Genomic DNA, 21,580 nt, shown 5'->3' on the forward strand with positions numbered 1-21,580 from the left:
ATGATTTCATTGAAACATTGTAATATTGCATTTTGATTTCGAAACATTTCTGCAACATTGCTGGAAGATTGCAGCAACATTAAAATGTCCGCTTTTTGAAATATTGCATTGAACTCCCATTTTTCCAAAATATTTACATAAATATTATTACATCACATAATTCTAATAAACAAAACAATATTTGTGTAACATTTTAAAAACATTTTTCGCAAAAAAAAATCTCGGGAATATTTTTTCGGAAATTTCCAAGCGGTCACCCATCCAAGTCGTGACTCTGGTGAACGTTGCTTGACCTCCGTGATCGCTGCGAACTGATTCCTCATGATGACCTGTGAACACTTTATGCTGATATGTATATATAACTGGTAGTTCAGGTCAATATACGTTATCGAAAAAATGAAATATGTGTAATTAAAGCACAACATTTATATAAACAAATATAAAATTATAGTTTTTTTACTAATTTTGCAAATGCAGAATAGCATCTGGAATAACTTTTCTGTTATTTGTTTAAATAAAATGCAATTAGAAAATATATAATATATCAATATAATACAATAATTAAAATAAATATAAAAAAATTTTTATTAAAAAAACAATTAATAAATATTGTTTGTTTATTGGGCTGTAGATCGAGGTTTCTTCATATATGGACCTATTTCATTTATTGATATAAATATTTATGTTTCTTAACAATACTATGATGCACACAGCACCACTGGACCTTTTTCTAGACGTCTTAGAGTCAACATTTGAAGGATGTCTGCAGACGTCTATGCAAAGTCGATTTGCAGTCAACTTTGAAAGCCTGACTTGGATGAGTTGACTTACAGTCGATACATGGACGGTTGTATTCTTAGGGAATGTAGAGATTCAGCGGAAAATTTAGTAACGTCGCCCGAACTTAGTTTGCTAAATGCGGATGAATAATTATGGATGAGTTAAATTAATATATTATTATACGCGAATATTCTGCTTTGGCTCTTTATTGCCACTACTTTATTAAAAAATGATGATATTGCAATATTTCCGGAATATTACTGGCATATGCCATGCGATGTTGCAGGCATATTGTTAATTTATGTTTCTGCAATGTCTCCGTATTGCATTGCAATCTGCAACATTGCAACGTAGCTGGAATTTTCTGTGCTGTGTGGGTATGATCATTACGGACACCTGATCAACCGACGATCCTTATCCGGACCGATCCCGGAATTCCCGCACCGTCACTCACCGAAACCGCGTACCGTTACAATTTATTAACATTTAAATTTTAATTTTTTAACTAGTTAGTACCCAACTCTATACATTGTAACAAATTTACAAGTATGTTTAGCTGTGGAGTTTGTGCTCAAATCGTCATATAATAAATCTGCATCATTTTCTATTATGGAGTTTACCTCTTGTAATTGTTTTTTCAGTTTATTCACGTTTGATTAACTTAATTTTTTTTTCAATTGCCTCGGCTCTAAAAATATTATTAATTTAGTACACTCCCAGATAGAAATTAACCTCCAGTGGATGTCCATCACCCTTCCATAGTGCCATGGGAGGTTTATCTTCATGGTGGAAGTCAGATGGACATCCATTAGAAGTCCATGAAACATCCATAGCTCCATGGGATTTTATTTCCATTTTGGAAGTCAGATGGACGTCCATTAGAAGTCCATTAAACCTCCATAGTTTCATGGAATTTTACTTCTATCATGGAAGTCAGATAGATCTCCTTTAGACATCCATTTAATCTCCATAGCTCCATGGGATTTTACTTTCATCATAAAAGTAAGACGGACCTCCATTAAACTTTTATATCTCCAGGGGATTTTATTTCCGTTATGGAAGGCCAATCCATTAAAAGATCATGAAACCTTTATAGCTCCGTGGGATTTTATTTTCATCATGAAAGTCAGATGGACGTTTATTAGAAATCTATAAAATCTCTATAACTTTATGAGATTTTATTTCCATCATAGAAGTCACATAGATTCCGTAAAGCGTATATTATGCGCATGACGTAATCCTTGTTGATCACCGAAAGTTAAACAAGGATAAAATGTTACATTACGTACATCATACGCTCTCTTTACGGAATTTGGTCCTTACCTCTTTATCAAAACAATTATGCAACTAATTTGTTTATAACAATTATAACAACTATGACAATTAAAAAAGCGTCATACGTTTCTTTAGTAATTTTTCCCGGTGAATCGATTGGCGCAATCAATTTTCCTCTACAGTTATTTTTAACAATTTGTTTATAACAATTAATTGCAAAATTAACTTTGGCAACGGGCTCTTTACGTCATTAATGTTTTTTTATGCTCCGATACTATTTCTAATTATTGTTTTTTGACTGATTTGGCCATGGGCAGAAACAGGTTTTAATTATTTATATAATTTATGTTAAAAATATCTCAGGCTAAATAAATAAAGGGTTAGTAAGAGTATTCGCGCAATACTCAAGGCGCCAGTTTTTTCTTGCTCAAATAAGCTTTACTTCAAATATATCTTTTTATTAACAATCTCACAAGTGTACGTTTAGCTCAGTGTTAAGATACTAAGTTATCGTTCCGAGGATCTTAGGTTCGAATCCCGCCGGCGTCGATGCGTTTCAAAAATTTATAAAATAATACGTAATTGTAATAAGTAAATTGAAATGTTATATATGAAACAGTGAATACAAATTAAGCTATAAAAATGATAAAATCTGTTAAAAAAAATTTTTTTACCATTAATTGGATGTCCACTAAAAAGTCCGAATTTTCACGGCAGACGTCCATTAATAATCCATGTAACGTCTGTTGAGACTCCATAAAACCTCTATTAAATAATCCACGTAACGTCGGTTTGTCATTCACTAAGGCTCTATGAACCCTTTATTAATGATCCATGTAACGTCTAATGGACATCCATTGTTAACGTCTAATGGACGTCCAATGGACATGCGCAATGCGGAACTGTGGATGCCTACAGGCCGTCCATTGGACGTCTATGGGACGTACACTGAAAGGTCCGAATCTCCATGACAGACGTCCATTAGACGTCCATTGGAGGTTTTTGTTTTATGTGGGCTTATATTTCACTATTACTCGTACAATTTCGCAATATACATAGTAGATACATATAAACATCGTAACATTATAAACGTTTACCTTTTATATTTGAAAATTTTCTTTTCCTGTAATTTTTCGCTCTGTCTATTTCTTCATCCGCTTCACTTTCGCTCATCCTCTTTTCGGTCAATAACCAATGGCGGAATATTGCTGCAAATTACATTATATAATTAATTACATTATACAATTAATAAGTACATTATATAATTAATTAATTACAATTAAAAGGATACGAAAACACTTGACCAACAGAATTGATCGAAGCACCGCTAATAAAAAACATTAAATAATGTAAAATACTATAAAGTCGTTCGTGAAAGAAAGTGTAAATATTCTTACAATTCTAAATTACAAAATATTAATCAATATTGCACAAAGTGGAACTTTTTTTAATGTGAAAGAAAAGTTCTGCTGAAAAAATTGTACAGGAATAATTATTCTAAAATTAAACCAAGTAATTATTACATTTTATCGCCTTTTACTGGATCTAGTTTCTTGTACGATTTCTGAGCGTTTGTTTTTGTCCTGTTGCTTGGCTTTTCTGACAAGGTACTGTTCAGTAATGTTTTATGAGAAAACAGAACTAGCATCATTTCAGCTACAAAAATGCTAGGTGTCGTGGCAGTACCAATCACTAAAGCATAACTTTTTGTCAATATCCATATGTTATGCCCCAAATATATCTAGAAAACAAAAAAAATGTAATTATTGTATGCAAATAAATTCAGAAATTCAATATATATATTTCAAAAGTATATATGTATGTATGTACGAGGGCAGTCCGATAAGTACTTAGCCTACAAAAGAAAAACGAAAATTTTGGAAAAGTGGCGATTTATTTCTCAACATAGTCTCCTTTTAGCTCGATACACTTGACCCAGCGATGCTCCAACTTCTTTAATCCTTCCATCTGAAAAATACGTTTTCTCGAGGTCTGCAAAGTAGGCCTCCGTGGCAGCGATGACCTCTTCATTCGACTCAAATTTCTGCCCGGCGAGTGACTTTTTCAAGTTTGGAAACAAAAAAAGTCGCACGGGGCCAAATCTGGAGAATACGGTGAATGGGGCAGCAGTTCGTAGTGCAATTCGACCAATTTGGCCATGGCGACGGCGGAGGTGTGAGCCGGTGCGTTGTCATGGTGGAAGAGCACTTTTTTCTTCGCCAAATGGGGCCGTTTCTTCTGCAATTTGGCGTCGAATCGGCCCAATAATTCGGCATAGTAGAGCCATGTGACCGTTTTGCCCTTCTCCAGGTAGTCGATGTAGATCACACCTTGTGAATCCCAGAAAACGGTGGCCATCACCTTTCCGGCCGATAGGACAGTCTTCGCCTTCTTCGGAGCACGTTCGCCGCGTGAAGTCCACTGTTTCGATTGTTCCTTAGTCTCTGGTGTGTACCAGTGGATCCATGTTTCGTCGACGGTCAGGAAACGACGCAGAAACTCCTTTGGATTGCGCTTAAACAGCGTCAAACACTGCTCTGAAGTGGTCTCACGGTTGCGCTTGTTGTCCGGAGTGAGCAAACGCGGCACCTATCACGCCGACAGCTTTCTCATGCCCAAAATTTCATGCAGGATATGACCCACGCGGTCTTTTGAAATGCTTACTGTTTCAGCTATTTCGCGCACCTACAAGCGGCGTTCTGCCGAGATCGTAGATTTTTGTCACGTTATCCTCCGTGGTAGCCATTTTTGGGCCACCTGGGCGTGGCTCATCAAAAACCGACGTGCGACCACGTTGAAACTCATTAAACCAATTTTTGACGGTCGCCATCGAAAGAGAAGAGTCACCGTACACAGCATCCAAGCGCTCTTTGATTTCTCTGCGCGATTTCTCTTCCAAAAACAAGAATCGAATCACCGACCGATATTGCTCTTTTTCCATTTTTCTAAAATCCGCGGACACGCCTGCTTCCACACGCGGTCAAAACAAAACTGCGAGTCCGATTCGGCTGAAATTTTGACAGTAGCCGTCTACGAGAATGTACTACACGATAGTAAATCTCTCTTGCGATACTGGCACCATCAGGCGGTGAGGCTAAGTACTAATCGAACCGCCCTCGTGTATGCGTGCCTGCGTGAGTGCGTGCGTGCGTGCGTGCGTGCGTGCGTGCGTGCGTGCGTGCGTGCGTGCGTGCATAAAATTACTTGATGACTACACAGGATGCGTTCCAATATTCACTGCAAGTACTGAAAGCAACAATTGTTATATTTTAATGGAATACATCTGTCACAGATAAACAATGTTTTTAGTTATTTGTTGTAAATGCTAGAACGTATTTATAGTACACCAATAGCGAAAGTATATTATAAAAATATACATGCATATTTCAATAAATAATTTACCTTATCAGTATCCGTATCAATATATCCCACTATTTTCTTCCTATTGAGCATGTCTGCAGTTCCGGTATCTTTGAATTCCTGCAATGTTACTGCAACAAAAGAGTATATTCTAATAATCATACAATGTTATACTCCAATAGCCATGGTATATACTTTATATGCATATACATTTTATTTTTATAATGTATATTTTGTTATAAATTTTGAAGGAAACAATTGTTTGTTTACATAATAACATTTCTTACAAAAACTCGTAATTCCATTATAACTTTATATTAATCACTTATAATGTTTCATTAAATGCAAGAAAGTTGAATAAGAACCTTTTATTTGGCTGAAATGTTGAATTGCAGATTTTTACAATTCTTTGTTTAGGTTTTTTATCTCACATAGCTCGTTTGTGAGTTTTTCAATTTTTTCTTTTTCTGAAGAATTTCTTTTGACAATGCGGTTTTCTCTTCCGCCCACATTATCTCTTTTGCATTTAAGTCATCTTTTATGGATTGCAAACCATTTTTAAAATAATTAATTTGGTTTTTATATGCTGATAATTTTGCTTTATATTGGCACTTTAATTTATTATTGGCACTATATTGTATCTAAAAGTACAAAAAAGTATATATAAATTAATAGATAAATGAGACATGTCAGTACATATAATTATTGAAATCATCTCGCTTTCTCCTTGAATCTTTTACCTGTTAATTATATTTCATACACATTATGGTACTGTACAAATATTAGACATTGCATTGACAAACTCTCTTAGTTTGTCATTACAGATTTTATACTGAATTAAATAAATACTGGTGACGTAATAGGTGTCGATGCTACTTCAATGTTTGCTTGTTATGTCGCTTCCATCATTTCTTGTTTAACATGCTTTTTCCGCACGTTTTTAAAAATTTGTATTAATAATAGCAACCTTATCATTCTACAAATAATAATTATTTATCAGTTGATAGAAACATGTACACTTGCAGAGACATAAAATACAATTTACGTTTTTTGATTTTGCTGGTGTTTCTTCCGCTGATGAACTGAAGCTGTCTGATGGCGACGCAACATATTTAATGGGCTTCACCACAAGTCTTTTGGATTGAATTATCTTAGACAATTCTTCCAACGACTCTGAAAATGATATGTAAATGCAAAAATTTGACTTTATTTGCTTAGACTTACAAATATAGTACAATTGTTTATTGGAATATTAATACCTTTGACAAGAATTACTTGTGCATTCAAATATTTTCCTGTTACTAGATATTTCACTTTACAATGTTTATTTTGATCAATTTTCACGTTTTCCACTTTAATGTCTTTAACGTCAACTACCTTCATACAGGATGAATTAGTGCCGAAACCCACGAATTTCACGTAAGCAAACATTTTAAACTTAAATTTACACAATAAGATATACACAATATGGTATCAAACAGTATTGTGTAATGTTCGACGAATACGTAGGAAAAGTATTTGGAACGTAACAAAAAAAAAGTACAAAGAATTCAAATTCGTCCAACACAAAAACACATAACATTTGACTCAGCAATAATCTACTAGCTATCCGAGTATTTGGAAGAGAACTGCGAATTTCGACAGCTTATGGCTCGGCTACATGCATCTATGCGTATTTCAGATTCCGATAAAGACAACTAACTTACTATCACGGTTGATATATTGCATCAATAATTTTCTACACGTTTCGATACGTTCGCACACAATTGACTATAGAGCGCAGTTAAAGGTTGTTTATATTAGAGTCCCTAGAAGTAGAGAGTCTGGACATTTCGGAGTTCCATGTGATTGTATGCACGTGATTGTGCACCTAAAATGGCAGCACCAATACGGATCCCTGTTTAATCCTCTTTAGCCAATGCGATAACAGTATACAATACGTTCAAGTGCACACAATGATAAACATACACACACATAAAGCTCACGTACATACACTGACATATTCATTACCGACATTTTAGGGGCAGATGTCCAGACTCTCTACTTCTAGGGACTCTAGTTTATGTAGACAATGGGGACGGCGCGTGCCACTTTTAGCCGCTAGGGGCGCTAGCGAAATTGGAGACACACCGAGTTGTCATTAACGAGAAAAGCTGTGTGAATATTTCGTTTTTTAAACATGTCGGGAATGTGTGCAGCATACGGTTGCAGAAATAAGGGAGGGTATCGGTTCCCGAGCGACAAGGCAATGAAAAAACGGTGGACCACCGCTATAAAACGCGACAATTTTTGTCCAAATACAGATTCGCGACTGTGCACAAACCACTTTAGACTTGAAGATTATATTACTACCGGCTTAGAAAGTGGCGAGTTTACAATAAAATTAATAGATATATAATGAAACATATGTTTTTGTTTATTATTTTTTAGTGTGATTAGCTTCTTTATTATACAGAGTTGGCGGTAGCAACAGTGCTACATAACCTGTCATATACAATATATTTTTTCCGCAGGTGTTACACCGGTGAAAAACATTTTGAAAAAAAATGCAGTGGCATCCATATTTTCATGGAAAAAAAAATTGGACACTTCGCTTCAAGATGTTCGTTCCAGACGACAGAAGCAAAGAGAGCTCAAACTAAATCAGAACAGGCTGATGGTTAGGAGCCCCATTTCCGATTTATGTCTAGTTGCTGATATTGAAGAAAGTGACAAGCTTGTGGAACCAGTTCTCCCTCTATCTAATGAAAACACTAATCATTACATAATTGACATCTCTATCGGTTGTGAAATTGAAGTGAGAAGTACCTCAAACTTATGTAACGCAAGTGTCAATCAAAGCATCGAAGAAAGAGCATCCTGTCTTAAAGCAAAAGCTAAACTTTCTGAAAATAAAACTTTTGCTAACGCTGCCACTCAAACCTTCTTAAATAATATTTTTACTATAGATACATTTGATAACAAGCCAGACGGTGTGCTGTACTATACTGGTTTTGAATCTTTAAAGAAGTTCAAATTAGTTTTATATATGGTATTTTAGGGCCAGCAGCTTATGAGCTAAAGTATCGCTATAATACGGTATCAAATATTAGTTTTGAGGATCAATTATTTATAACTCTCATTAAGTTGAGGAGAGCCATACCTGATTTAGGTTTAGCTTACACGTTTAATGTCAGCAAAAAGACGATTCAGAATATTGTTATTACATGGATATACTTTATGTATTGTCAGTGGTCTGAAATAGACATATGGCCTAGCAAGGATCTCATAATGTATTATATGCCCTCAGGATTTAAACAGATGTATCCGTCAACTAGGGTTATAGTAGATGGAACAGAATTTCCTATCGCTGCTCCTACAAATCCTACATTTAAGCAAGCAACCTTTAGCACATACAAGAACAAAACCACATTGAAAGTATTAGTTGGTACAACGCCTAGTGGACTTATTTCCTATATTTCGCCAGCTTATGCGGGATCAGTGAGTGATAAAGCAATAGTTGAAAAAAGTGATCTTATTAAGAAGTGTGACTCTGTAATGGCTGATCGTGGATTTACCGTCCAAGATTTGTTAGCGCCAAAACAAGTATCAATAAATATTCTAGCTTTTCTAAAGGGCAGGACTCAGTTATCAGGTATGACTCTTCTTAAAGATCGCAAACTTGCCAGCAAAAGAGTCCACATAGAGAGACTCATAGGCTTAACAAAGACATACAAAATTTTGAAAACTGAACTTCCTGTTTGCTATGTAACTTTAGAAAGTGAAATTTTCTATGTGTGCTGTTCTTTGTAATTTTCGAGAAAAAATTGTAAGTGCAGATGCGTAAGGTTTGAAAAAGGATATCTATTTGAAAAAGGATTTGGGTATGTTGCACAGGAATTTTCTGTATAAACTAAATAAAATACAAAATAAATGCAATGCAAACTGTTTTTTTTTTGTAGCATAGTTACACATGAACATACAATCCAATACTGAAAAGGCCTGTATTAAAATCTTGTTGCTATACATTTTACAATAAAACAATATAGCTACATCACAATACATTCTATGAAACTATATAAAATACAAAACATTTGAAACATAACAAAAGACAACGTAGAATAAAATATAAAATAATACTTTTACAGGTTTAATAATAAATAATTATATATAGCATCTCTCTCTGTAGATACAGTATTAAAAACAAAACTAAACTTGCAATTTTCTTCTTTACATAGCTGTCGTATCATATTCATTTTTGATTGACTTTATGTAAAAAAGTTATAATTTTAAAAGTAACTACCATAATCTGTAAAACATGGCTTGATGCCGGTAGATTATAACTTAAAAATAAAATATTGTTTTTAAACATTTTTCTTTCCGCAAAATATATAAGATATTTAGTTGCTTAAGTAAAAACCTGAGTATATACTCTGAGTAATGTCTGTAATAATACTTATCTAAAAGAGTTGGAAAAAAATACTTCTTATAAAACAAATCAAGTTTAGATAACATTTCACTAATAAAAATAGGATTTTGTTCAATTAATATTATCTTTAAATCACAATAGGTATAAACTACCAGGTAACAAACTTTTTTTTCCGCAACTGATAACTGACCTTGAATTTGATACATATATTGATGGTCAGATTTCAAACAAAGAGAACCTTTTTCATCAAAGTACAAATATGGCACAGTAAATGGATTTATCACACTATTACGTGAGGAGTATGGGCATTTTACTTCAATTAGATCATTTTGTCCCGACAATCTATCTGGTGAAACAGCTAAATATGGGCGTTTCTTTGACACAATTAACGCTAACTCTTCTACCTTAAATTTAATTCCAGTATATTCAATATATTTCCTGATGGCAACCTCTTCATTAATGATACCATGATCCATTGCCGCATTGTGTATTTTCTTTGAATCTAGGGGTAAGGTTAACCTTAACCAGCGGCAGATGCTGCGCAATATAGAACCTTAGGCTCCTAGCCTTTCTCTGCCGAAGATCGTGGTGCGGGGTGATGAGCCCCAATCTACCTCGAGGTGTCCCTGTCTCGCAGAACCACGGATCTAGACCAGAGAAGGTCGAAAATCCATCCCCCGCTCCAAGCTGTTGTGTCGTGGCTAATGAGTACTGCACCGGGGATTACAACGCCGGATGTTGTGATTTCCTCTTGTAGGACCACACCGGTCACTGCTGTCTGTGGTCACGTCTCGCGGGCAGTGGGGAGGGAGTCTTAGCTTTAACGCTCGGACCTAGAGGAGACTACCTCTCTAAAAAAAAACCTCAAACCTGTGGTGGAACAGCATGTGCCCATGGTTGCATAACCGAGGGAGTGCTCGGCCGCTAGCATGCGGACTCTGGAGACTAGGGGACCTCCAGTTTCAAAACTCCCTTACTGCGGCATGCGGGGCTCTGCCGTGGCGGACCATCCCTTCCCTAGCTTCTCGTGGGACCAAAAATGGAATCTGAGTACAACAACAAAGAAGGGGATGCCACTCTGAATGCATCAACTGAAATGGAGGTAGAAGAGGCAGCAACTGCCCCCACAACCATCCTAGAAGGCAGCAACAGCGTGGAGGACACCGCTCAGCTCCATCAGTTAGTCGAACGACTCAAGCTGCGATAAATGCCTCAGCGGGGCTGCGCGAAAGAGGCTAAGATGGCTTCTGAAGCAGGGGATCCCTGAGGATCAGGCCAGGATTCAAGCCGTCCAGCAAATTAATCCGGAGGGTAAAGGTTCCAAACGGACCCGCCCAGAGAAAAAGGACTTGCCCAAGGCCATTATCGTCAACGCCTTCTTCCAAGACAACGCGGAAGACAAGAGCGAGAGGATCCTCAAGCTCATTAAGAGCCAGAATGAAAGCCTGAGCACTACTGACTGAAGATTCCTGAGAAGGACGCAAGAGGGATCTACCGTACATTTCACGATGTCGATAGATGGCCCCTTCCATGAAACCCTAAAGAAAAATGGCTACAAAGCCAGTTTCAAATTTGGTCAGGTAGGGGTTAGACCGAAGAGCGCTGCAAAGCCTCCGGCTAACCCTCCGACCACTTTTGGAAAACCGAAGGCTGCTACCGCCCCCACGATTGTAGCTGGGAAATTGGATCAGAAGAGAAGAGCCGCAGCAGCCTCGAAGCAGTCCGACTCAGCTAAGGATGGCGTCGGAAGCCGGGGCGTTGGGAAAAGGACTACTGGGGCTAAAAGTGCTAAAGCACCTTCCCGTATCCCTCCCGCGCCCGGTCAGGGCCTCTAAACCGACGCCTTCAAAATCCTGCAGCACAAGACGGCCTCCGATGTGCTGTGCAGAACTTTTGACAAGCTAATAGACATAGCTCTAATCCAAGAGCCCTATGTTTATGGAGGCCTAGTCCGCAGACTAACAACCAATGCAGGTAGGCTGGTTTATAGGAAAGAAATTGAGAGGCCAAAGACCGCAGTCCTCCTCAAAAAACACGTTAAATTCCTACCATTACCTCGGTTTACTTGCAGAGACCTAATGGCAGTATAGGTGATGCTACCCACGGATGGAGGATGGCAAGAGGCGATAATAGCCTCGGCCTACTTCCCAGGGCATGCAGCCGAGAACCCACCACCAAAGTCAGAAACCTCATCCAATACTGCCGAGAAAGGAACAGAGGCCTCATCCTCGGCTGCGATGCAAACGCACACCACAAGGTCTGGGGCAGCACCGATATCAACAATAGAGGTGAGTGTCTATTTGAGTACCTGTGCCAAACCAATCTAGATATAGTCAATAGTGAAAAGGAACTCACTTTCGTCACAAGAGCCAGGCAGGAGGTGCTTGACCTCTTGCTGGCCACTCCCCTGCTTGGCTCCAAGATTGTCAACTGGCACGTATCCCGGAAAGCTTCGCTCTCCGATCATAGGCATATAGTCTTCGATCTGAGGGTGAGGGTCCCTGTAGAGGAATTAATAAGAATCCCTAAGCTCACGGACTGGACGCTCTACCAGGAGCTCCTAAGGGGAAAATTAGAAGATTCCAAGGTAGCCATAACAGGCATAGAGGATCTGAATAGTGCCTCAACCGACTTGCATAACATCATTCATAGGGCCTACGAAAGTTGCTGCCCTACTAAAGACATAAGGTCCTCTTCCACAACATCATGGTGGAATCAAGGCCTGGAGGAGTTGCGCTCCTCGGCCAGAAAGCTCTTTAATAGGACCAAGAGGACCAAATGTCAAGAAGATTGGGATTGGTACAGGAAGACCTTTACCGATTACAACAAAGAACTGAGGAGATCTAAGAGGAAATCATGGAGGAGCTTCTGTGAAAACATTTGCGACTTCCCTGTTGCGGCTCGCCTACAAAGAGTAATGGCGAAAGACCACTCCAACCAAATCGGCAGGGCAAATGGCGAATACACAGATGACGCTGGGGAGATGTTAAGGCTTTTGCTAAGCACTCATTTTCCTGGCTCTTATATTGTCGAGGACAAATCGAAAAGAGAGGAGGGGACCTCGCTGCCCCGTCACCCCCAACTCCGCAGAGTCAAAAGACTTACCAATCACATCTTTGTGCCCAACAGGGTAAAATGGGCAATCTCATCCTTCAAACCATACAAATCTCCGGGCGGCGATGGGATCTTTCCGGCTCTACTTCAAAAGGGCCTGTTCTATCTGCTGCCGCACATTACTAATTTGTACAAACACAGCTTTATGCTGGGATATATCCCTGAGCAGTGTAGGCGGGCTAAGTGCGGGCTTCCAGTGCCCAACCCAATTCGTTCAGACCGATTAGCCTCACCTCCTTCATGCTAAAGGGCATGGAAAAGGTGCTGGACCAGTATCTCAGAAATGAGGTGCTGTCACATGCACCTCTCCACAAAAATCAGCACGCTTACCAAAAGGCAAAATCCACCACCACTCCCTTGCATCGACTAGTGAGGACCCATGAGGCTAAAGAGATAGCCTTGTGTGCCTTCATGAACATAGAGGGAGCCTTCGACAACACGTCATATGACTCCATTAAGAATGCGGCCAATGAAAAAGGTTTCCACCCTACTGTCACGACTTGGATCAGGGCCATGTTAAGTGAACAAAGGGTCAAAGCCACTGTGGCTGGGGAGACCACAACCATCACCACGGCAAAGGGGTGCCCCCCAAAGAGAGTTATTGTCACCGCTTCTCTTGGTCGGTGGTTGTGGATGATCTCCCGAACACACTAACAGCAAACGGATACGAGGTGCAATGCCGATGATATAGTGATCACCATCAGAGATCGGATGGACGCCATCGTTTCACACAGTATGCAAAGAGCCCTGAACATCACGCAGCAGAAGTATAGAAGAAAGGGACTACGCGTCAACCCCGAGAAAACCACCATCGTGCCTTTTACCAGAAGAAGAAAGCTCCACAGCACCCATTCTGGATGGCACAGTGGTCGACTTCAGAACAGAAGTCAAATGGAGTCATCCTGGATCAGAAACTGACATGGAACTCCCACCTGAAAAAGGTGCAGTCCAAGGCTGCCCTAGCACTCCACACCTGCCGCAGACTCCTGGGCAGGAACTGGGATCTTAGGCCAAAAATGATCCTCTGGTCATATATGGCGATTGTTAGACCAATGGTCACCTACGCAGCTGCGATATGGTAGCCAAAAACTGAGTGGAGGACGGCGCAACTACAGCTGCAAAAGATTCAGAGGCTTGCATGCCTCAGTGTCACCGGGGCCATGAGAACCTGCCCCACTGCAGCTTTAGAGGCCATTCTGGACCTTCTACCTCTCCACCTACAAGTTCGTAAAGTTGCTGCCAGCTCAGCAATTTGTCTACTGAACCACCTTACACCTATGCCAACTAGTCGGACTGGACATATGAGAATACTTATAACTGACGGCTTATGCAACATTGCTCAACTCTCCATGGACGCGATGAAGATGAAATTCAACTTTGTGCGCAACTACGAAGCTGTCTATACAGACAACGAGACGTGGGCACTGGGAGGGCCCCCCTTCAAAAGGGGTGCCCTACAGTGGTACATCGACGGCGTCAAAACAGCAAAGGGTGGAGCAGGAGCCGGTATCAGCGGTCCTAACTGCCGCACGTCGATCTCCATGGGAGTAACGCCTTCCATCTTCCAGGCAGAAATATCTGCCATCAACTCTTGCGCCAAGATCAACCGAGACAAAGATATGAAAGGCGCAACAATTGACATACTAACAGACAACCGAGCTGCGGTCAAGGCTCTCACAGCCTACTCGTGTGACTCTGCTCTGGTCTGGGAATGTATCACTAACCTCAAACTCTTAGCCGAGGATAACCACGTTACACTCTGGTGGATTCCGGGGCATGAGGGCATTAAAGGTAATGACGAAGCAGATGAACTCGCGAAGAAAGAGGCACGCTCACTCCCGATAGGACCGGAGCCCCTGGTGCGGGGTCAATGTCAGCCACATCAAAAAACACTTAACAATCTGGAGGACGAACTAAAATCCTCATATTGGAGCGACACTAGGGGACTGGCCCAGGCCAAAAAGTTTATTACCTATTCGCTACAAAGAACACGGGATGTACTTTCCTTGGACAAGAGAGACTTAACCACTCTGATAGGCCTTCTTTCTGGCCACTGTCAACTCAAATACCACCTCAACACAATTGGCAAAATTGAGGATGACGACTGCCGTTTCTTCATGGAGACGGCCGAGACGGTTGAGCACATCATGTGTGACTGCCCGGCTATCGGCCATCTCAGGCAAGAATTTATGGGAGGGGTACTCATCACCCCTGACCAAATCAAGGAGTTAGATCCCCGGCGGGTCGTGAGGTTTTTCAAAAGCCTTGACCTAACGCAACTTTAAGTTAGGGCAATGTCACAATAGATCTCACTAGGTCGCGGTGACGCACTGGCGGCTGTTCGCTATGGCCCTCTTCCTCTTATTATTATTATTATTATTTTCTTTGGATTCAGCAGTCTTAAAGCAAGTGATCTCGCAGCCTCTTCTGATTAACCATACAGCAATCTTTAAAGTGACTAGCTGCCGTACGAACTTTCCTACGAATAAACCATAGAGGATTATTAGACTGACCACGAGTTTCTATCTCTATTTTTACCACATTTTTATCTGCCACATCAAGAAGGAGCATGGATTGAAGTAGTTTATTTTTAGGATTCACTCGTGAATATGTATGATCCAATTCCACGCCATAGGGATTTGCGGGAACAAGAAGGTGCTTAAAAGGCATGCTCAAATTGAATGATGCACACAAATTAAGAAGTCATTCTTTGCTATATCTCCCCCTGTATTTCGGAGGTCTGGGATAAAACTGAATAGGATTGAAAGAATGGTTCCTTTGCAGGGAAGCAGCTTTCAATGGAGTGCCTTGGTACTTCTTCTTTGGTTTATGGAAAGTTTGTAACTGTTGAGTACATGCCTGTCTCAATATTATATTACCTTCATGTACCATTTGTTCAATTCCAAGGAGCAGCACAATAACGTGTTTGGAGTGAGCTGAGCCTCCTTCTCCTGCAGCACATTCGCAATGACTGGCTTCTATTACAGCTTTATTTATAATCTTGACATACACGTTGTAGGTCACTTTCTTGTACATCTAGGCATGTACCAGTCCTTTAAAAAAAAAATGTCATCCCTCTTGCAGCATCTGACATATTCTAAAAACTTATCCTTGTACATGGCCTCACCAATATCATCTTTTTTCTCAAACCTAAGAATAAAAAAATATGGGTAATTAACAAGTGTAGACATACTTTTATTAGGAGTATAAATAAGTTTCCGCCATTTCACAAGAAATGGCGCCACTAGTACGTTATGGTTGAAATTGTCTGTTGTAAAACGTTATATCGTAAGGTTGAACATCTGGCAACAACATAACCTTAAAATATTAGCGATTTTGTATCAGCATCATATATCTTTTTTCGTGCAAAAATGTCAAGTTTTGAGCCGAATAAGCATTATTTGCGGGAGTTTTTGATTTATTTCTTTAATTTGAAGAAAGCTGCAGCCGAGGCGCATCGATTGCTTGTAGAAGCATATGGTGAAGCTGCCTTAAATGAGAGAAGTTGCCGTGAGTGGTTTCACAAGTTTAAGAATGGTGAATTTGACGTCGAAGACAAAGAACGTAGCGGAAGGCCAAAAGTATACGAAGACGCGGAATTGGAAACATTATTAGATGAAGATTCGTGCCAAACGCAAGAAGCACTTGCACTTACATTAAGAGTGACTCAACCAGCAATTTCACATCGCTTAAAATCATTGGGAATGATTCAAAAACAAGGAAACTGAGTTCCATATGAACTGAAGCCGAGAAACGTTAAACACCGATTTTTCACATGTGAAATGCTACTTGCCAGGCATAAACGAAAGGGTTTTTTGCATCGTATAGTCACTGGTGATGAAAAATGGATCCACTACGATAACCCAAAGAAGAAGAAATCATGGGGACCACTTGGCCATGCTTCAACATCGACAGCCAAGCCGAACATTCATGGAAAAAAGCTCATGTTGGGTATTTGGTGGGATCAGCTTGGTGTTGTGTATTATGAGTTGCTCAAACCGAATGAAACCATTACTGGGGCTCTCTACCGAACACAATTGATGAGATTGAGCCGAGTACTCAAGGAAAAACGTGCCCACTACTACTCCAAACACGACAAAGTTATTCTTCTGCATGATAATGCTCGTCCACATGTTGCGGCGCCGGTCAAAACCTACCTGGAAATACTCAATTGGGAAGTTTTACTCCACCCGTATTCACCAGACATTGCTCTTTCTGATTACTACCTGTTTCGATCGATGGCGCATGGCCTGTCTGAGCAACACTTCACATCATATGAAGATACAAAAAATTGGGTCGATTTGTGGATAGCTTCAAAAGATGAAGCATTCTTTCGACGCGGTATCCGTATGCTGCCAGAAAGATGGGATAAAGTAGTGGCTAGCGATGGACAGTACTTCGAATAAAACATTAGGTACCGTTCTTTCACAATAAATGCTCAATTTTTGATCAAAAACGGCGGAAACTTATTTATACTCCTAATACTTTATACAACTGCAAAATGCAAATTACCTGCTTGTATAAAGATTAATATAAAGCTTGGTAATCTTTGGTAAAGTTGAACCATTTATATCCTTAAATTGTTCGTCTGGAGGAAGATCAAACTGGGGAAGGACTGAATCTAAATTAACTTCAACATTAAAATTGTTATTGTTTACATATGCTGGAGGGTAGAAATAAAGATTAATGACAGTTTGCACAGTAACATTATTCTAACCTCAAACTTTTCTGCCTTACAAACAGTTTATTAAGGTTCTTAGTTGAAGACTGTGTTACGTCCAGAGTTGAAGAAGGATAGGTAAGATGTGGAGGGAGAAAGAAGGACGTAACAACTTGAGAATGTGCACAGAAGGCACGACAGGCCGCATCGACAACCCAGGGTATATGGATCAGTGGGACCACAGCGGGGGGGCCAACGACAAACACCCGGGGGTGTCTCACGTCCCGTGGTCCTGTTTTGAGGCAGCAAATTTAATTGCTTTACCTCGGGATCGGACCTAGTGCTTGGCTTAATAGAGCGAGGGATGATGAGTCAGGTTGAGAAATCAATCAAGTTTCTTATAATCAATCATCGATTTATTAAAAGAAAATATGAAAGATAAATATATATAAGAAAAAAAAGATTAATTCTATGTAAAAGTAATTTATTACAAATTAGAGCTGTTAAGAAACACAATTTAGTAATAATAAAAAAAAAAAAACGAAAAATCTGCAGACTCGTGATAAAAAGCTCGAGATTAACAATTACGATTATACACATTTATATATACATATATATATATATATATATATATATATTTACATTTATAATATTCTAGTGTAACGAGGGTATTTGCACGTGTGTATGTGTGCCTATGTTGGGACTTCATTTAATACGGCGGTATTGGGACGGAAGTGATTTAAAAATATTAATTTGGGAATTAAATAATATTTTGGATATATATGGGGGAGTTACACGGGGACTGTGCATCGGGGGGAGACCGAGAAAGGAAAACACGGACCGCTTCGAGGTCAAATTCTTCGGGGCCGATAGAGAACACGCCAGGAGGGAGTGGGACAGAAGAGATCGGAAACATTGAGAGAATTGACTCTAGCGATTGAAGAGGACCAGGAGCAAAATAACAACGTGGGGGAGGTGGAGGTAGCTCCTCTACGATCTCTATACTAAGCGCGGGGCTAGGAGAACGATCCTCGTCCTCGAGATCATGCGATCCACGCATCGGAGGGGTGGAACAAGGTTGCTCCTTCTCCTCGTGGGGCCCTACGTTTAGAAAATCCGCAGGAGGTTGGTTTTCCTCCAAATTGTGAATTTCAGGGATCTGAGATCCCTGAGAAGAGAGCGAAACGGGAGAGTCCGGGAAGATTCTATAAGTTATTTGAGAATCGGGGGAGTCGGCGTGAAGAAAATTATCTACGGGGGAGTCGGCGCGAAGAAGATTTTCTACGGGGGAGTCGGGGCGAGGAGAATTATCTAAGGGGGAGTCGGCGCAATAAAAACTATCTACGGGGTAGTCGGCGCGAAGAAAATTATCTACGGGGGAGTGGGGGAAAAATGCGAACGGGGGAAGTCGCTCTTCTTCCGGTGCGACCGAAGTGTAGGGGGGCAAAGTCGATTGACTTGGGCGGCGATCCGGTGTATTTCCTCCTCAATACACCGACAATTGAACTCTCAGAAGCATTAAATGTCAAAAAATTCTTTGATTTCTTGCTATGCGGGTTTCGGGCATCAGAACTCAAAGGGGTGCACACGTGCGTCTTCCAGCTCCTTGATTTTACTATCTTGGGTGTTTCCGGTATCGAGCAACGGTGTCACCTCAGATCTCCTTAATTGATGAATTTATAACTACTTAATTCGTGACATCCGGTTATTGCCGTGAGAGTCATCGTATTCTTGGGATCGGGGTGAGATCACCGTCGCTCGCCCGTTAATTAGAATATCCGCTGGTTGCGAAGGAAAGAATCGTTACTCCGCAGGACGTAACAACTGTAAATATATATCTTTATATTGAGATAATGTTTCTTTTTGACCACTTTTCATTAAAATAATAATAACTTGACAAACAAAACCTTATACTTACCTTTCTACAAGTTCAGTTTTTCTTCCTCTCAAAGGTGCTTCCCTCTTCCTCAATTCTTCCTTCAATTTTGCAATTTTTATTTTAGAAAAATCCATTCTTAATTTTTGTATCAATCTGCACAATCACTATTCTCCAAACCTCTCAACTCATTAAACGTTATGACATGTCCCCAATTTCGGTGCTGCCCTCTGCGCTGAGCTTGTCATGTCGCCGTCCCCATAGCTGCTAACTTAGGGCCTCCTTCACCAACCTAACCTATCGGTTGGTCCATTGGAATTGACCAATCGCATCAGTAATTTCACGCAACGGGTAATGCAATCGATCAATTCCAATGGTCTAACCTCTTGGCTAGCCTTAACCGAGATTGGTGAAAGAGACCTTTATGCCGGAACCTGTAAGAAATTGACCAATCATAATCGATTTATTAAAGAATAGTCGATTATGATTGGTCAATTTTTTACCGGTTCCGGCATAAGTTAGCGGTTATTACCTGCATAAACTAACCTTTATGGTACGGCAGTAAATAACAGAAAAAAAATTACAAAATTAAAGTTTAATAGCTAGAAAGCATCCTCGCTCATATTATAAGGTGTTCTTTTAACAGTTTCTTCTTTCCTCCACGTTGAAAATAGAAAGATAAACTCTGAACTAGTGCAGCCAGTTCAGCTAAAAAGAACAAGCCTATACTCTAATGTTTCATTTCAATGGTTTATTTCAACTATTATAGCCGTCGTGATAAACGCACGTATCTCACATATCTACAGTGATTTTAGTGTATATAATTGTAGTAGAATCATTGGATATTTATTAAAAGGAAGAAAAAATAGAGAAGTAGTCGATAAGGTGAAATACATGCATTTCGAACTTTCTGAATTGGTAAGTACAAGGTAGTATAAATGTTAGTATATGCTTTTGTACTATTATACATGCATACAACGGTTTATAAATTATCCGTTAACATGCTATATCACAGAGTGAAAATGGAGTCATACAGAAAACGAAAGAACCCACACAACACGCGTGACTGTTAGTCGACTGGTAACCGACTTTTCTCAGTTGACTTAAAAGCGATTTTCAACAGTCGACTATAACTCGATAGCAATTGACTATTTGTCGATTTTTGAAAGTCGACAGATGGTTAATAAATAGTCGACTGAAATATGACTCAAAGTCGACGAAAACTGTTTTTTTATGACAAAAGATCTTATACTCTTTTAAGTTATTTATATCTTTTCGACAAAGCGAAAAGATATAAATGATAGATATTTTATCTTGCCGAAAAGACAATTAACATAAAAAGAAATCTTAGTTTTAATTCGCTCGTAGCCCGTTAGCGTCCCTTACGGAAATAAACTATTGGAAAGCCAATAATCACTATTGACTTACAATAGTGATTATTCATTCTCTAATAGTGATTATGTAGCATCTAATAATTGGGTTATTCACACTAATCATTTCCTAATAGTTTTTGAATAAGTGATTATTGATTTCATAATGAGATTATTTGCAATAATCATTCCTCAATAGTTCTTTTATGAAATGATTATTGATTTCATAATCAGGTTATTTACAATAATCACTAGCACACTACTTTTAATATATAAATATATAAATAAAGAAAGTTAATATATAAATGATTATTAGTCGACTATTCACAATAAACCCAATAAGAACTGGAACGTTTTATATACGTTTATTAAATGCAAGTATGGTATAAAACAGGTATAGGTATGTAGCAGATATGTATATAGGTAAAACGGTTTTTATACGTTAGTGCAATATACGTTTATAATAATCGTTCTTAGTACGTATATATAATACGGAACGTATTTTATAAGTTAAAAAATGGTTTATAAAATGCCAGAAATGTATTTACGTTTATAACACATATAAAAATACTATTACATACAATTATATACTAATTAAATAAACGTTTCTTAAATACGTTTATGATTTGTAAAAGTTGTCCCTTTAAATAATCTATCAAAAATAGGATTTAATATCCAAGTATGATATATTTTTTAAATATGTTAATAAAAATTTAAACGTAAATTATATTTATATG

General features: G+C 39.0%; 3 protein-coding genes and 1 pseudogene across 3 annotated transcripts; 3 read left to right on the plus strand and 1 right to left on the minus strand.

Moving 5' to 3' along the window:
* Positions 1–4,022: 4,022 nt before the first annotated feature.
* On the minus strand, positions 4,023–4,801 carry LOC120359020 (annotated as a pseudogene).
* A 2,793-nt stretch (positions 4,802–7,594) lies between these two features.
* LOC105202807 lies at positions 7,595–10,580 on the plus strand. The gene is made up of 4 exons (XM_011171487.1): positions 7,595–7,781; positions 7,929–8,219; positions 8,456–9,049; positions 10,390–10,580. The coding sequence occupies exons 1-4, from the start codon at positions 7,595–7,597 to the stop codon at positions 10,578–10,580; spliced, it is 1,263 nt and encodes a 420-aa protein (XP_011169789.1).
* A 1,356-nt stretch (positions 10,581–11,936) lies between these two features.
* Positions 11,937–13,184, plus strand: LOC105202806. The gene has a single exon (XM_011171486.1). It carries the CDS (start codon positions 11,937–11,939, stop codon positions 13,182–13,184), a length of 1,248 nt encoding a protein of 415 aa, XP_011169788.1.
* Positions 13,185–14,097: 913 nt separating this feature from the next.
* On the plus strand, positions 14,098–15,222 carry LOC105202805. The gene has a single exon (XM_011171484.1). The coding sequence runs from the start codon at positions 14,098–14,100 to the stop codon at positions 15,220–15,222; it is 1,125 nt and encodes a 374-aa protein (XP_011169786.1).
* Positions 15,223–21,580: the final 6,358 nt, after the last annotated feature.

The sequence above is a fragment of the Solenopsis invicta genome, chromosome 11 (genome assembly GCF_016802725.1).
Source record: "Solenopsis invicta isolate M01_SB chromosome 11, UNIL_Sinv_3.0, whole genome shotgun sequence".
Classification (NCBI taxonomy): domain Eukaryota; kingdom Metazoa; phylum Arthropoda; class Insecta; order Hymenoptera; family Formicidae; genus Solenopsis; species Solenopsis invicta.

What these genes read in the sequence shown, in the direction of transcription:
- LOC105202807 (XM_011171487.1), top strand. Translation starts at nt 7,595, where the DNA reads ATGTCGGGAATGTGTGCAGCATACGGTTGCAGAAATAAGGGAGGGTAT. An exon ending in TTGTGAAATTGAAGTGAGAA is followed by an intron (nt 8,220 to 8,455) that starts GTACCTCAAACT and finishes ATGGTATTTTAG; the next exon opens with GGCCAGCAGCTTATGAGCTA. An exon ending in GGGCAGGACTCAGTTATCAG is followed by an intron (nt 9,050 to 10,389) that starts GTATGACTCTTC and finishes TTAGGCTCCTAG; the next exon opens with CCTTTCTCTGCCGAAGATCG.
- LOC105202806 (XM_011171486.1), top strand. Translation starts at nt 11,937, where the DNA reads ATGGCAAGAGGCGATAATAGCCTCGGCCTACTTCCCAGGGCATGCAGC.
- LOC105202805 (XM_011171484.1), top strand. Translation starts at nt 14,098, where the DNA reads ATGAGAACCTGCCCCACTGCAGCTTTAGAGGCCATTCTGGACCTTCTA.